The following is a 16854-nucleotide window of genomic DNA, read 5'->3' as shown; positions in this document are numbered from 1 at the left end:
CAGAACCGATGGAGCATTCCTTTGTAGTTTCGCGCCATGACGTTGGTAGAGCTTGAGAGTGTTTGCACGGAATTAGTGGAGCGTGGGCAGGTGAGTGACCCGTTGCCCCGCGCTACACTCCCCTTTAGCGATAGTGAACAGTTTGAACACGGGCGAAGGAAAATTAAGAATCGAAATATGATAGAGCTTCTCCGGAGAAGAACCCTGTAGATGTACTGTAAATGTTTAGCTATAGCTAGCCCGATGAAGCAACACAATCCCGAAGTTACACTAGATGTCCCCAATTTCAGTAGGATCATGATCACGAGCGATCAAATCCAGGAAAGGGTAAAGCCGAATGCCTTGACGGAACTCCCACCACACGTAGATTGGCCGAATGAAAACCAAAGCAGATAAATGCAGGAACTGGGGAGTGGTGAGTTTAAAATTATGTTACAACAAAACATTGATCAAAAAATATGGACTACTATAAAAAAAACAACTCTACCGCATTCTTATCGATCGAAAATTTCACTTTAGTTCGAACGAACGAATATCTATAGCATAACATTGGAGAAGGTAAAGGAAATTTTGGCACAAGAATAAAATACAACATCGCTAACGGCTGGGAAAGGAATTAACAAAATTTGAAAATAATAGAGCCACCCAGCAAGACACCAATGGAGGTATGAAAATACCGCACAGAACTGGCTATCTCACCTCTCCTCTTCTCCTGATGGAAGAAAGAAAAAGAATGACAGAACAGTTCCGTCTAACACTGCAAGTGGCAAAAGCATAAGCGAACAAATAGTATAATAACGCTCCAGAACGTTCCAAGGGCTAGGAAAAACGAAGCATTCAACCCACGAGCTGGGATTGAAGTGATAAAAGAAGGGAAAAAAGAAAATTAGGAGCATTCCGTTTGCTCGACCCCGGCCGGGCATCTCTGTAAAATGGAGCGTGCAGAGATAGAAAGCCCCGACCGTCGTCCTGGAGGAAACACTCGGTAGTGGGAAAATAATTAAAATCCGGCCACAATGAAACCGAAGGCAAAAAATACCATTTCGAACCACATCCCGGCCCGGGACAAGGCAAATGTGCTTCATGCAGGAAAGAATAATTGTTCATTGAGCCCTTTATCATACAATTAGGAGCGTGCCCGTGCCACAGACGGGAAAAATTGTGAGGCGGTGTGCAGCTGGGGCTGAAGAAATCCTTTAGTTGTTTTTAAGAACTCAACTGGAACCCCATTTTGCTCCCCCTTTGGCACGGGTCTACGAACTGGAGCCGCATGCGAAAGCGTAAACCTAATTATATGACATACGATGAAATAATTGTATTTTCTTCTGCATCTGGCCTGTATGCGCTTTTCCGTGGCTTCGGAGGAACTTCTGGAGCATTAAATTACACGGCAGAAGATGCACCACTAGCGGGCAGTGAACAGTTACAGATAAGGACAGTGTTATCTAAAGAAAAGCTCTCCCAGCGAGGCTCTGCAATGGCGAACGAATCGAGCCGAGGGAAGTACAGTGTTCTCCCAGGATCCCCGTAAGATTAAGTCGTAGTGAAATAAGAACCATGTGGACGCGGTGATGATATACGCTTTAATTATAATGATAAGAAAACTGCCGTACACTTCACTCACACAAACACACACTCACACACAAATTCACTTGAACAAACGTGTGGAAAAACCACACAAAATTCAAATACTTAGCTTCTAAGACTAGCCTAGGTACCGAGAGAGCATTGAGCTTTGTAGGCTAAGGGAAGATGCGGTTGGAATTGATTCCGACGCAACTCTTCTTCCTTGTTTAGCATGAAAGCAAGCGGGAGATGGCGAGGACATGGGATTGAGATTGGACGATATCGTTAAATAGTTACTAGTGAGATAAATTCTACTTTTCTAGACGTTCCATTCCAGGCAAACACCCCCTTGGACAGTAAATAGCAACCTTAGCAGTGTAACCTGTAAAGAACTGCAAATCGAAGAGCATGTAGAGTGTATAAAATCGATCACTTCCTTGTCGTTAGGTCTTTACAAACAAAACTTCCAACGTTCGCTCAACGAAAGTTAAACTAGCAGAGAAGACAATAATGGAAGTACAAGTTGTACTACGCCATCAAAGCTACAATTATGCATATACTAGTACATTTGGTTTGAATCCATTTCAGTGCCATTGGTAATATTTTGACTGCTGATTTTTATTTTAAAAGCTTTTACTGCTTGATAGCTTTTTCAGTAAACCATAAACGACATTTTATGGGTTTCTTGAGAAAATGTTCTGCTGCAGAAATGCATATCATTTCACTGATGCTTTCTAAAAGAACTGATTTTCTTTTCTGAGAAAACTAAAGCTAAAACTCAGAAAATAAGTGCTTTGTTTCACTTTACTAAAGAAAAAAATTTACAGCTTCAAACAAAACGCAAGTTAGTCATATGGGACAGTAAAGGTTGTACTACATACATTTTATGACAAATCTTAATTTTTTTTGAGTGAATTTTCTCTATACAGCATTTTCAAATTCTACCACCCTTTTCAAAAATTTAATATTGGCCAAAATGCCATTTGAAAAGCAACTTAATAATTTTGCAAAAGCCATCCATATAACATTTAAAAGGAAAACACTGCAGATTGCCGATTACATAACGAGTTAAATAATTCATAAAACTCATTTTGATGATCATTACTTAGAGTTCAAACTCATTGGCGTTTATATAATTCTTCATTATAGATCAGAAGCGGTTATGCTATAGTTGAAAGCATCACGCCTTCGAGATAAAAAAACGAAAGCTTAATCTGTGCATACGTGAAAAGATAAAAATTATCACATCATCAAAGATATATTCGTGGGCAGGAGAGACTGTAAAAACATTAGATAGTACTGTCAAACAAATAGATAAACCCGGACCTAATGAAAAGATTTCTTACCCAGAGGGAACAGTGCATCAAACCCGCTCGCAAACAGTTGCGGTTTGTGCGTCAGTTCGTTGAAAAGCAAATAAAAAGAAAACAAAAAAAAAAACAAACAAATCTGTTCCACATCCTAACCAGCTTTCGTCAGTTCGTGGTATCGAAAGTGTGATGATTTAGCTACATAAACGAGAATCAAAATACGTTTCAACCAATTCGTGGCGACGTTACCATTTTCCCATAGCATCATCTATCCCCATTACACCCATGCATACATGAATGGTAAAATATTCATACTACCTGAATAAGAATTTATCCCAATTGAGAAAAGCGGAGAGAGTGCGACGGTGCAGGAAGAGAATACGTCACAGCGACCGTGTGAGGTTACCATCCGGCGAAAGAACCAACAAAGAAGCGCGTTTCAAATTTAGTTTGCAGGTAATTCCTTAGTATTTTTGCAAAATATTTTTTTATACTGAAACAAACTCACATAATCACAGAGGAAAAGCGGAGGAAAAGTTTATGAATTATGTAAAAATGTAAATTTGAATATCCACAAACATTGAATGCTTATAACATCATTTAAACAGCAAAACCCGCATCGGATGGTACTAGGCTGGATGGTGGACTCTCACCGGTTTGCAGTGGCACGGTTTGCTTCGAGTGAAAGACGAAGTAAACTTGAAAAAAGACAAAAACAAAATTGCTTTGGAAGATTGCTTTAAACAAATGTACATAATTTTGAGAGAATTAAATCGAACAAAACAAAAACAAATCGAAACCGTGTTGTAAGTGGACACACAAAACTCAATACAATAAACACACCAGTAATTAGAAAAAGTCGTGGTATGGTAGCGAACGATATAAGAAGTAGAATTAGGAGAACGCAAGTCGGAAAATCCACGGTATATGCTCCTTTGCAAGCACATAAATTGTTGAGTGAGGTTAGAGAGATTTTCCTACCATTCTGGTTGTTTAAAATTTTAAAGCATTCTACGTAACACTGGTCGCGTTGGACTTCGCCGCATTACCAGTTTTTCATAGACACTCCACTAAGGATGTGGGGAAAAATACAGATTCACACACACAAACACACGAATACTGACAAACAAAATGGTACCAATCTTGGCCTTACTTATGCCACCGCTTTTAAACGCAGCGAAAGATAACAGAAGAAGAAACCCTTCTTGGCCATTTCTCTAACACAACTTACGAAGCCGGCCGGAAATGCTAACGCATGAAGACCGCGTACTGTGCGGAAAATGCTGTGCCTACCGGGTTTGCCGCATTTCCACCACAACACAACTGAGGGCTGTAAAGTGTGTCAACATATGGCAAAACCCCGTACGCTATGTAGTACCAACCAGAGATTTTACGGACCTGTCTCGTCTGGTTCAAACCGGTTGCCAAACTCCCCCGGGGACACACTCCGATGCGACACCGGCAATGCATGTAAGCAACCGTGTCGCATCGGGAAGCCGTGTCCGGAAGAGTGAAGCTGATGAAAAACAAGTCATATGGGAACGCAGCCGAACAGCCGTAGCAGAGAAAAAAGGTCACGTAAAACACAAAAAACAAATATATCCAAATGCGCCAACAAAAGATAGGTGTTCCCAACCCGCTTGATATATCCCGCTAAGATGATCCCTCCCCTCGAACAGGAGGAGCGAATTCCAAAACTTTAGGAATATTGAAAATGTGCCTTAAGATGTATTTTCTGCTCTTTAATTTTTGAGAAGGAATAAAATGCGAAACGCAAGAATGTGGGTGAATGGCTAGGGAATAGGTAGCACGGGGTAATTTGTAATACAAAGAACACCACACAGACACACTTGCATACAAACAAGCAAACAAAGGGAAATGTTCTTGAGAGTGTGGAGGCGATACTCGGGGCGCTTAAAAAGCTTCACAGAACTCGAAGGTCTTGGGAAAACGACTAAAATACGGCTTCGCCATACTGGATGAAAGAATAAATTTAAAACCATGCCCAAACGATTCAAAGTGCTCCGAAATGAGCATGGAGTGAAGACGTCAAACATCCTGTTAAAGCGACCCAATCCAAGAGTCAGGAAAGTGGACGGATATTTCCAGCGAAACATAATATAAAAGATGTACAATGGTTCGAAAAAAAACATTTAAATGTAATATAGAAAGATAAATCTATTTTTGACGAAACTAAAACATCTTAAATGCTGGCAGCAAGAAAAGTGAAAGCATAGATATATTCACAAACGTTTAACCATCTTTTGATCCTATCAAGATACTCCTTTTTCTCTTTATCTGTCTATTTTCCATGCACTTTGTTTCCTTTCACATTTCTAGCACGCACTTGCAAATCTCCGCCTCATTGGCCCGTCCTTCCTCATGCCTAATATCCTCTACATCTATCTTCTGGATGTTTCCGTAAATGTTTCAACCTTCAATACGGAAGGAGGAAAGTCGTAACCTCACTGAACAATTACTGCAAGGAGTGTAGAAGATGTGTTATGTAGCATAAGTAATAAGTAGCACGTGGTTTACTATTTAAAGGCTTCCAAAAACGAGCCACCTGGGAGAGCTTTTCGTATCAGTTTCAACTTAACACTGTCAAACCAGTTAGTAAGAAACTTAAAAAAATGACCATCTACGAAGCAACAAACCAATCCTCCGGTGGGAGTAAAGCCATGGCAAATCGAGCAAAATAATAGACAACAATTTTTGCAAACATCACTAAACACGTTGGACAAAGGGATTCGCAGATCGGGCAGAGCTGCCACAAAGACGTGTCTTTATCCCCTAATGAGCGCCATAAACTAGACAGGGCTGACATTCACAGAGCAGTACAAGCTCGGAACGAAACGTAGGGGAATCTAGCGAGGCTTTTGAAAGTAAGCAGAAACACTCACATGTTTGTTCGAATATTTAGATAGCAGCTTTAATAATTTGTTGACTTGATTATAAGAATCCTCCGGTTGACAATGTATGGTCAAAATTAGACTCTGAAGTCAAACAAAAAAGTGTAAGAAAGATCCGAGGGACGATTGCGCAGCAACGCAAAGAAAACGGAAAAAATAATGACGGAGGGTCAGCAAAGCGAAAGAAAAAGCGTTAAATTTAGTCTATACGGAAAAGAGTCTTAAAGATTTTTAGAAGAATAAAACCCTAGTTTAGCTATGGATTCGACGGGAAAAAGGAATCAACAAAATATTCGAAGTGATTTCAACAAATTCCTTGAATGATAGATAACACACTACTCAAGAGTCTATAAAAAAAATTGTTATATTATTTTTTTCCTGTGTATTACACAAATGCCTATGAGAATATATGTATGTAAAAGGGACGATAATTAATGATTATGAATGTAACGAAGAAAAAACTGTAAGATGCTAATCACAGTGTTGCACCGGAGTAGCATACGAAGGAGATGACACCAACAAACCAAACATAAACATCACAGATAAATTTGATATTACCGTGCAACGCTCAACCAACCCGCTGTAAATGGACATTGATTGGCTCGTGAAATAATGAAAAAATACTCTCGACGAACGAACGGCGAAAATTATCACAAAATAATGATAGTACATCAGTTTTCAGTTTCCCGTTACCATAGACCGATGCTAGGCAAGTATCATAGTCCTTTAATTGCGTATAGCTACGAAAGATTAATCAGGATGATCTTATTCTGGTATCGAATTAAACTATACATTTAAAAAGAAAAAAAATGTAACGAACACTATTAAACTAACATGATATAAACCCGTCGTTTAACACGGACAACAGTGAAAAGTTGTAATCGCACACGTACGGCTCATTACCACACAATTCATCCGTAGCCAAGACCCCGCGAAGATAGCCAGACCCTGGCAGGTGTAGCAGCAGGGCGTGAATTAAAATCAAAATGAAACAGCGAATTAACTGCATTATTCATCGCCTCATTAGCGCGCTTTTGACACTGTGTCAATTCGACCTAACTTTATCTCTCCGATTTTGTTCCGTGAGTCCGGTCCAACGCTCAACACACTGGAGCGAAGTATGATAAGCAAATGGTGGCAGTGCACGATAAACATTTTGTAAATTGAAAATTTAATTTAACGCTTCACTTGAGAATGGAACGAATAAAAACAAAAATCGAGCCCTGCAATGCGCTGAAGCCAGTTGAACGCATTTACTTTACACCATTAATGATATTTAGCTTGCAGACGGAAAAGAGCAGAGCAGCGCGAATGCGCGAAAAATAAATACAGGAAGTGCGCTGTATAATTGAGCACACTGATTATTTTCTTTTTATACAACTAATCGAATTATACCACCCACAGAGACGAAAAAGTTGATAAACAAAATAATGGCAAAACCATCGACTGATCGAATTGAGCATTACTTTCCCTGATTAATCGAGGGATAGTATTCAAACAAAACAAAACAGAACAAAATGAAGCATAAGAGATCTGATAACCACTCCCAGATAGAGCGGGATTGACGCGTTAAAACAAACGTTCAATTGTCTGGTTCAAATCGCTTTTTTTAATTTAGGCCTAGTAACAACAAAGCGCATAGTATCGTAGGGTAACATGTAAACGAAACAAAATAAAAACCCGCTAAATTTATTATATAAGTAAGGAATATTATAAACAAAAACCAACCAAACAGAACAAAACCACAAAATTCTAATAAAATTTACATGTTTCAAATAAACGTTAAATGTTTGCGACCAAATCAAACCAAAAGAGTAAGAAACACGAAAAGTTGAAACAAAAGAATAAACATTAATTAAACGAAGAGGTGTAACGATCCGAACAATTGTGTAGTAGAGTATATGATAGTATATCGGCAGCACACCGACGTAGTGACAGATCCTTTAAAAAATAACATTTAAAGTGGAAAAAAACACAACGCTAACTACTGCTCGTTCATTCAAACTTATAAAAATATAACAAAATATTATAAATTTAAACATAAAACAAAACAGGGGAACAGAGTATTCCCTGGGCTAAACCTGTTGTAATTATTGTAAACCTTGCATAAATCGGTAGCGGTAGGAAAGATTAAAAGAAAGTATTTAGTGGAGTGAAACGTCGAACGTGATGAAGTAAAACTCTTGCATCGTAACGAAGAAAGATAGGTACGGGGGCGAACAAGGGTGCGAAGATGGATTGGGTGAAAAGTATAGCAAAGAACTAATTAAAACTGTTATCTTTAAACCGATGTGTTGTACATAACCTAAGTAATGCAGAGAGGACAAACGTAACAAAAGGGAAGAAAAAACAATACAACCAAAACAAACCAATGAAACGAACAATTTGAAATAAAGACGATTGAAATATTTAACTTGGCGTATTTTTTTGTGGGCAAATATAAAGATTCAGGAAGATGCCACAGTAGCGAAAATCGTTCGCAGGAGCATTCTCTTTAATATTCGTATCAAAATGAAAAGACTTAAACATTAGTTTAAATATATGCTGAAAAAAATCGCTTACCTTCCAATCGTCTTCCAGAACAGTGATACACACGTCGATAACGGAACCACCGATGATAAGCTAAAGTGAAAGAATAAATAAATCAATCAATTGCAATTAAAGGTAAGTTCTTTCTGTACATTTTTTAGCTCATGTTTTGGTCATATTTTTCTGCATATGTAGGCGTAAAATATAAAAATTTATTCATTATGAAAAAATAATAAACAAAAATCTTAACTAACCGGAGCACCAACAGGTGATATTTTTGCAGCACTCTGGGTATCCTGAGTTTCTACTGTTGAACCATTTTCTATACGATTCAGTTCTACCGCAATCTCAGCAGCAACATGGGCATTATTTTTTATCAACGCCATATCTAGCAAATGAGAAGACAACATAAAACATATACATACTAACATGAAAACGCATATAATAGAAATGCTTACTTGCGTCAAGGCTTTTCCCCAGCGTCAACTGCGACACCGCCGACAAAATGAAGGGCGTTACCTCCTTGCCGTGAATTTGTTTCCGTTCCGCATCACGTAGCGCTTCGGCGATCACTTTGTCCATTTCATCGCTATCAAGCGCATACCGCTCTGGTATCGGGACACCGATGAGAATTCCGGAGCGCAAACCAAGCTTCCGATTGATGTGCAGCACTTTGGCAGCCGCTGTCGCATCGGGAAGATTGTACGGTGCCCTGGAACCGCTGGAGCGTGTATAGAAGGCGGGAAATTCGCGGTTTTCGCTGCCGTACGTTGCAACGCACACGCCCTGCGTTTCCTGTGGAGTATGTGAGACATTGAGGTTACCATGAGATGGCACATTAATAAATTACAAAAGGAACTTTTGCTGAAAATGACTGAAAATGTTTAGTAAGTTCGATTTCCTATCTTAAAGTATTAAAATCTAATCATGCAAACGATTATTGAAACCCCGAAAGGAACGAACCTATGAGAGTGCGGGAAAAGCAGGATGAATAATGGCGGATAATGAATTTCTCGAAAATCATCCAGAGCAAAGCAATAAATCAAAGGTAATGAAACGACTTTCCTCAATAGACTCGGTTAAAGTTATAATCGGTTCAATGGAACACAATGCGCGATTTGCAAGCTAGTGCTAAAAACAGAGCAATGGCGGTACACACCTACAGATGGCAGCGCTCCCAAAGGTCTCATAAATCATGAGCCACCTGCCAAATGTGCTCCTGGAAAGGAATCGCACAGCAAACCACCCACCCCCGGAAAACTCACCAGGTACTCCAGCGTTCGTGGGATGTCCAGAATCGATTTTACACCGCTCGAAACGACCGCCACCGGACAGCGTCCCAGTTCGATAAGGTCTGCTGAAACATCCATCGTCCGTTCACCCTCACGGTGCACACCTCCAATACCGCCGGTCGCGAAGATTCGAATGCCGACGGTCTGGGCAACCAGTAGCGTTCCGGCTACGGTCGTTCCGCCGTTAAGTCCCGCCGCCAGCACGTACGCCATGTCGCGGCGCGACGTTTTCACCGTCGCATTGCTATCGGGCTGAGCCAGTAAGCGTAGTTGATCCGCCCCAACACCTACCTTTATCCGTCCGCCTACAATCGCTATCGTGGCTGGAACTGCACCCTGAACCGAGACGAACGAACAAACGAATGATATTAGGTTTAATAAGCGAACATAGTATGGGCCAACCCTTGTTTTCCCAAGCTGCCGAAGAAGCGTTCCCATTTAAATACATCAGATTAAAATGAAACGAATGGAAACTGAACGCAGCACAAATCCAGGCTTGTGCAATACTCAACGCTGTCCCCCTCAGGTAGCCGAAAGCCTAGAGTGTAATTTTATTTCTTTTTTACAGGACAAATGAAGTGAACAAATCCATGCTTTAGAAAACATTTCCAATGCAATATACAGGAGGACACATCGCTTCCGCTGATGATGCAATTTAGCCTTAATTGAATACTGTGGTTTGGTTAGAGGCACGAGGACGTGCCCTTAATCTTGTGGCCTTCCACCAACACAATTCTCCTTTTCGCTATTTCTCTTCATTTGCTTCCACTTGTTCCATGCATCGAAATTCGTTTTAAGCTACCCCATTTGAAGGAAATGCTTAGCGTGTGTGGCCTCGAACATGGGACCATGCTCTGCACTGAGCCACCATTACGCCAGGCCAGCGATGTGGCGAGCGGGTTTGCGGTTTGCGGTTTTGGTAGTAGTTAAAACTCAGTTAGTAAGCAAACTGTCCCCGAACATGACATCCAATCGCATGTGCATGTTACACACTGCTGCTGCTGTGGGACATGCGGTTTAAAGGAACGAGTTGACCCATTCCCGCACCGGAAGGGTGTGCTAATTACATCGCAGGTCATCGAGGCTATGAAAACGAGGTATTTCGGTACGCTTGATTTTCCCACACGATTTTACTGGTTCTTTGTGCTCACCTGCTGGCGCACGATTTGCTCCACCTCCAGCGCCGTATCCAGGTTGTGCGGATACGGCATTCCGTGCGTAATGATGGTTGATTCTAAGGCCACTACCAGCTGGGGTGCTTGACGAAGGACATCGCGCACTTCCGGCATGATGTCAATCAGAGACGGACTGATGAAAGACAGACAGATAGCATCGTTTAGTTGACAGAAAAGCTACCGATAATATAAATTTAATATTCTCTCTTACCTTATTTGTCCGATACTATTCGCGAAGGGTTCGCTGCTATACCGGCGACAAAACCGCGTCATCAAAGTGGGTACACGGAACATTGTTTTGTTTAATATACTGAAACAAAAATCAAAGGAAGAAAATTAACATTACAATCCGCTCTCCATGATTTCGCTATTACATTTTTTAACATGAATATTAGTTATCGTTTAGCACAATAGTCACACACTTTCTTCTAGCTTGGCTTAGGTTTTAACTTCATTTGTTTTCTGGGGCACACATTTTACGGAAGTCTTTTCGGACACTCTACAAGTGAAAATAATATAAGTTTAAATATCCATGAGCTACTTGATTGGTTTTAGGAAAGAATCAGAACCTTTAATAGACATTCTATTTACAAGTCAAACGCTATAAAAAAAAGTTTTAGTGAGGAAATTTTATTTGCATTTTTAAGTACGATTTATTATAAGTAGATTAAAATGCTTTTAACTAAATTGGCCTTTATGTAAAAATCATCGGCCCAGACAATAACATCAAGCCTTTCAGAAAATCAACCTAATTAGAACTAGCAATCTATGATCAAACCAATACCTTCATAAGAGCAAACAAAACATTACAAATTTTAAAGTTCTTCACAGTTGAATTTTGAGAAAATCTACAGTGCCCATCAAAATGTTCAAAATCCTGCAGTTAGTATCTTTTGTATCATATTCCATTTCCTAATTCCTAAACAACACGCAACAGGTGCGCCTGAGATGGACATGCGCACTAACGCAACGGTACAAACACAGTTGGCTTCGGTCGTAACGCAGGCAGCGACCTCCATAGAAACGAAGATTGTTGATGCTCAATTGGAAAAAATGAAATTTGACGCAGTAGCACCGTTGCATAATTGCTACCAACGTTTTATTTTTGTCATACAGTTTTGAGCACGTACGATCTTTTATTGCGAACTTCAACGGGATGGAAGGATTACCGAAGCTACCTGGTAATGATTTTGCCAACCGGCTGCGCCAAAAGCATCACGTTCCGCAGAGCTTCAAGTACATCAACGGATACCCGATTCCGGTTCGTCCCGAATGTGGGCTCGGTGGCGAACGTTTGCATGAAGACTCGATCCAGTTCAGTGAGGTCTCGGGTGGAGGAAATGACACCGTCCTGTACGATCCTATCCTCACGTACGGCCGGGTGCGCCATCTGCCCGTGAAACCCTACCGGCCACACTTTGTGCTATACGATCAGAAAACGCTCAAGTTCAGTGCGTTTTTCCGGCAGGCGGTGCCCGAATCACCGCACGAAACGTTTCGCATCCGGTACGTAAACATCCTGTACTTTCTCGAGGATGACACGCTCACCGTGCTGGAGCCGGCGATCGAAAATTGTGGCTATCCGCAGGGTCGGTTGGTGCGTCGGGGACGCAAGCTGAAGAACGCCGAACTGGGTGAGTTTTACTGCTGGAAGGATCTGAACATTGGCATCGACGTTGAGATGCACGGATACGTCTTTCACATCACGGACTGCGACGCGTACACGAAGGAGTTCCTGCTGAGCAACGGTATCGAGCTAAACGAAATCGAACTGTTGCCACCCGATCCGGCCATGAACGAGCGCTCGATCAGCCAGCGGCAGTCGTTCCGCCATCACAAGATGTACCCGGTACCGGACGACAAGCTGAGGAAGTATCTCGAGTATCAGGGAAAGGTGTTGCAGTAAGTATTCTAACACACGAATTTTAGAAAACAACATAGATCTCAACGGGAATGCCTTTTATCAGCTTCGACTGTGTGCTGGATGAACGGGATCGTGAAGGTGGGGAACTGATGACCTATAAACTATTCTACTACCTAGAAGACGACACCGTTTCCATAAAAGAGTTGAAAGAGAACCAGGAAGGTCGGGACTACTTTCCGATGCTGCTTCGTAAACAGAAACTTCCGAAAAATTGGAAAGAGAATCCCGGTAAGAGATATTGTACCTAATTTTAGTATACAACATACATATAGAACTGTAAATCACGTTAGACAGAAAAAGGCAAGTCAAATTAACCTTCCTTTTTCAGTGTCACATCCATCGATTTTCTTGGAGAAAACAGACCACGAAGTTTCGGAGTACTACTCCCCGAAAGACCTGATCGTAGGCTCGACCATTTTTGTGTACGGTCGTAAGTTTCTACTGCTCGATTGTGACGGTTTTACACGCTGCTACTTCGAGAAAGCGCTCAAGATCATCCAACCGGACCGGGTTCAGCTAAGCGCTTCGCCGAAGCGTTCTCCGCGGCTCAAAATCCCCACGTACCTTGGCATCGGTACGCCGGAGGATTCGCTAGCCTCACACCACAGTCTAGTGCCCAAGAGCCCGAAGAAGGACGTCGTCACATATCTGGTGAACGTTAACAAATTCCTTCGCTATGGTTGCGTGCTCGATACGGCCCACCCGGAGGATCAGGTACGTCGGTTCGTGCTGAGCCTATCGCTGGCCGATGGGACTATTGGCATAATGGAATCGTCGATCGACAATTCGGGCATCCGCGGTGGAAGGTTCTTGTCGCCGCGCAAAATCTGGTTGCCCGGGTGCGATCCGAACGAACCCGACTACTACACGGCCAAGGATCTGTACATCGGTGCAACGATTGTGGTATTTTCACATCGGTTCAAAATCGTCAGTGCTGACCTGTACGTGTACCGGTACATGCAGGCACATCCGGAAATGTTTTCCTCTCAGACCATCGAAAGCGTGCGTAACTATATGCTCGCCGAGGGGCACCTCAGAGAGGATCTGCAGCAGGCCACGGATGAAGCGTACCGCAATATGGCGCCAGAAGGACCCGAGGGTGAACCGATGGATGAGGTGCAAAAACGATTGTCCGGATTTAAAGTAGACGGTGGCAGGGCTGGAACACCAGAGCTTGTCTGTGCTGCAGGATCACCGGGGCCACAGTATGAAAAGACTCACGTTTGTGGCGGCCAGGCAGAACATCCGTGCCCCCATCCGACCATCCCGGACGAGGAGATTCGTAAGGCGTATCATACCAATGAGCCAGAAGACCTAGCCATCCAGTCGTATCGTGTGCCCGAAAATTATCCATCTTCCCCTTCGCCTCCTAGATCGCCAATGTTGGAAGTTCAAGGAGGTGGCAAAAAAACGGTTCGATTCCAGGATGATTGTTAACGTACCTTTCGCCAAGCTGTTTGAAAAGTGCTTCCGCTATGGAACCGCCAAACGACGTGTTGCTCAAATGTCTTTAAGGATAACAACTTCACTCATACACTAGGACATGACACACACGCGCAGACACACACGTACACAATTTTCACACGCACACGCACAAATACACTTGCAAAAACACACAGCACACAGGATCAGCTGATTTGCACAGACTAGGCAAGTTTGTTTATCTACCGCATGCCGGTTTGCTAAAAAAATCAACTGTCAAATGAGTTGTTTTGAGATGAATGTCATTTTAGCACAGGGTGGCTCTTTAGACGAGTTTAGTTTGAATTTCGATTCGTTGCCCACTTTCCACAGTTTTCGCATACGTGTTAAATAAATTTGCTGGTGGTTTTACAAATTTATGGATATTGATTTGTGAGAAAATAATTATCATTCATAAATACTAGTAACCACGGTAGATGACGCCAATAATGGATAAAAAAAATTGCGCCGTCGAGATCTTTTGTACCGTTGCCAAGGACAACCGATATGGCCACAACAGATCCGGCAATATGGTAAAAGTAAAAAATGATCCATTTACCAAAACATACCTCATCCCATTGAAGTTCTAGTGCAGTGAAATGGATTTGGATAACAATAAATTTACTTTTGCCTCTAACGGCCCGATCGGATTTAAATCTTTAAGGGCCGGGGATACAAGTGAAAGGCAACCATTGCAGGATTTCGGTACTGATCCCATGCCATCACCAGGATGTACAGATGTTTCAACTCAACCAAAGGAAAGGAAAGAAATGGCCGTAAGTTTAAAATGACAAACCGTGGTAAAGGTTTGATGAAATAACTTCTTCTCGCCTCATATTCTGGCAGACTCAAACGATTAGTGCACCTCACAGCAAAAAGTATGCCACCTACGATGACTCCAAGCTTGTCTCGTTCATACGCAAGGTACAGCCCATTATGGAAGAGGAACTTTCTTACGGCATTACCCCGGTGTTTGATTTTAACGACAATCTTTACGAATCCTCCGACCGGTACCGGGTGTGTCGCCATCAAGAGCTAAGCCTCCGCCAACTAGATCCCGCACCAGGACCAAACAAGGATGTACAGAAACCATTTACTGCCGGGGCGGCCACATGGCTATCCGTGCTTACACGCGATGCACCCCTGCTGGCACTTGCATGCAGCGTAAACCACGAGGCCTGGTGCGAGCATTTCACCTCGGTAGTGACCATTTTCAGTCCACAGCGGAACCGCTACGGTGGTTCCGTGCAGTGGGCGGAATTGTGCAGCAATCCGGTAAAGGCGTGCATCGAGTCACTCGAGACGAATCCCTTCAACCGAGACATGTTCGCCGGTGGTACCGTTTCGGGCGACGTGTACATCTGGCAGTACGATCACGGGGTACGCAACGAACGAAACTCCTGCGCCGAGCTGCACTCCGAAACGACCGACTGTGGAAAGGTTGTCGACATGGCGTGGGCACGCTACAACGTGATGTCAAAGTCGGACAGCGCACTGCTTACGGCGCACAGCGAGGGAACCGTGATCCTGTGGCGTGTAGGGAAAACGGTTGTGAAGGACAAAATTTTTAAACTCTCCATCCCATCCGCATCCGGGGAAAGGGCAACGATTTTAACGCAAATATTAGCCACCTCTAATACGGAGTTTGTGGCCGGTTGTGCGGACGGTTCGTTACTGCTGTGCTCTACCACGCAGTTGATTCCCCTCGGAATGGCCGTCGGCAACACGGCGAGCGGGTCCGATCGATTCGTGACACCACCAACGGGTGGAAGTGGATCGACCTCGGGAAGCACATCTGCCGGAAAGGCGAACCACTTTTCACCGGGGACCATTGAGCTCAAGAGCCACTCGTTCGCCGTGACCAGCCTACAGAAGGTTGACCGAAATCGTCGCCAGGAATTGCTCATCAGCTGTGACCTCACAGGCGAGGTCTTTTTCCACGACATTACCGACACTATTGTAAGAAAAACACGTCCTGTCTTGTAGGAGTGGAAACCCAACATACTATTGATTTGTTTTTTCTTGTTTCCCAGAACTCTTCCCCGACGTTGATCATTAAAATGCCTCTTCCGTTTAAAACTCGCATCGTTTGCTCGAACGATACGGAGTTTATATTTTCTCCCACCGGCAGTGGCCTGCTGGAACTGTATCGCATCGGCACCGGTAAGGTAGATACCGTGGAACCTTCGTTGCCCTTGAAAGGAACACCAAACCTCATCAAAATGACCGCCAACGGGTAAGCCGTGGACGATACGGTTCTTTCAGCGCAAATTCACTCAAGACAGTTAATCTCTATTTATCGCAGAAAATGGTTAATCACTGGAACATACAACGGAACATTCATCATTTATTCGGTGACAACGGATTATTGAAGCGAAGCACCGTATCCTTTTGCTGGGATTGCTACACTTCCTATGACCCACCTAACTATGGAGACGACTTATTTTATCTATTTTATTTTTCTTATCCCCATTTTAAAACTTGTCCTCTATTTTAACCAATGTTTTTTGCTATAGAGATATATCTAAGAGATATTTGAAATTATTACATATTATCTGGAACCGATTAAAGTGGATCAAATTTCATATAAAATTTCGTATTCGAAACGATTTATAATTTCTATCCTATGAATCATTTTATTTTTAATTTTTTCCAAACCCTGTTTAATCGACGATAAAGTACCTC

The 16854-nt window shown here is 42.5% G+C and overlaps 2 protein-coding genes across 2 annotated transcripts; both read left to right on the top strand.

Annotated features, from left to right (window-relative positions):
• The first annotated feature begins 11940 nt into the window (after window positions 1-11940).
• On the top strand, window positions 11941-14145 carry LOC131284847 (EF-hand domain-containing protein 1-like). The gene is made up of 3 exons (XM_058313706.1): window positions 11941-12686; window positions 12752-12936; window positions 13037-14145. The coding sequence occupies exons 1-3, from the start codon at window positions 11941-11943 to the stop codon at window positions 14143-14145; spliced, it is 2040 nt and encodes a 679-aa protein (XP_058169689.1).
• A 623-nt stretch (window positions 14146-14768) lies between these two features.
• Window positions 14769-16541, top strand: LOC131288570 (uncharacterized). Its single transcript, XM_058317714.1, has 4 exons — window positions 14769-14945; window positions 15016-16128; window positions 16203-16405; window positions 16475-16541. The coding sequence occupies exons 1-4, from the start codon at window positions 14769-14771 to the stop codon at window positions 16539-16541; spliced, it is 1560 nt and encodes a 519-aa protein (XP_058173697.1).
• Window positions 16542-16854: the final 313 nt, after the last annotated feature.

This window comes from Anopheles ziemanni, chromosome 3 (assembly GCF_943734765.1).
Source record: "Anopheles ziemanni chromosome 3, idAnoZiCoDA_A2_x.2, whole genome shotgun sequence".
NCBI lineage: Eukaryota > Metazoa > Arthropoda > Insecta > Diptera > Culicidae > Anopheles > Anopheles ziemanni.
Note: the sequence above shows the minus strand (reverse complement) of the source record. Positions and strands in the feature narration are given on the sequence as shown.

Excerpts from the sequence above, each read along its gene's own strand:
- LOC131284847 (XM_058313706.1), top strand. The coding sequence starts at position 11,941 with ATGGAAGGATTACCGAAGCTACCTGGTAATGATTTTGCCAACCGGCTG. Across the intron at positions 12,687-12,751 it reads TATCAGGGAAAGGTGTTGCA|CTTCGACTGTGTGCTGGATG; the intron begins GTAAGTATTCTA and ends GCCTTTTATCAG. Across the intron at positions 12,937-13,036 it reads AAATTGGAAAGAGAATCCCG|TGTCACATCCATCGATTTTC; the intron begins GTAAGAGATATT and ends TTCCTTTTTCAG.
- LOC131288570 (XM_058317714.1), top strand. The coding sequence starts at position 14,769 with ATGGATTTGGATAACAATAAATTTACTTTTGCCTCTAACGGCCCGATC. Across the intron at positions 14,946-15,015 it reads AGGAAAGGAAAGAAATGGCC|ACTCAAACGATTAGTGCACC; the intron begins GTAAGTTTAAAA and ends ATATTCTGGCAG. Across the intron at positions 16,129-16,202 it reads ACGACATTACCGACACTATT|AACTCTTCCCCGACGTTGAT; the intron begins GTAAGAAAAACA and ends CTTGTTTCCCAG.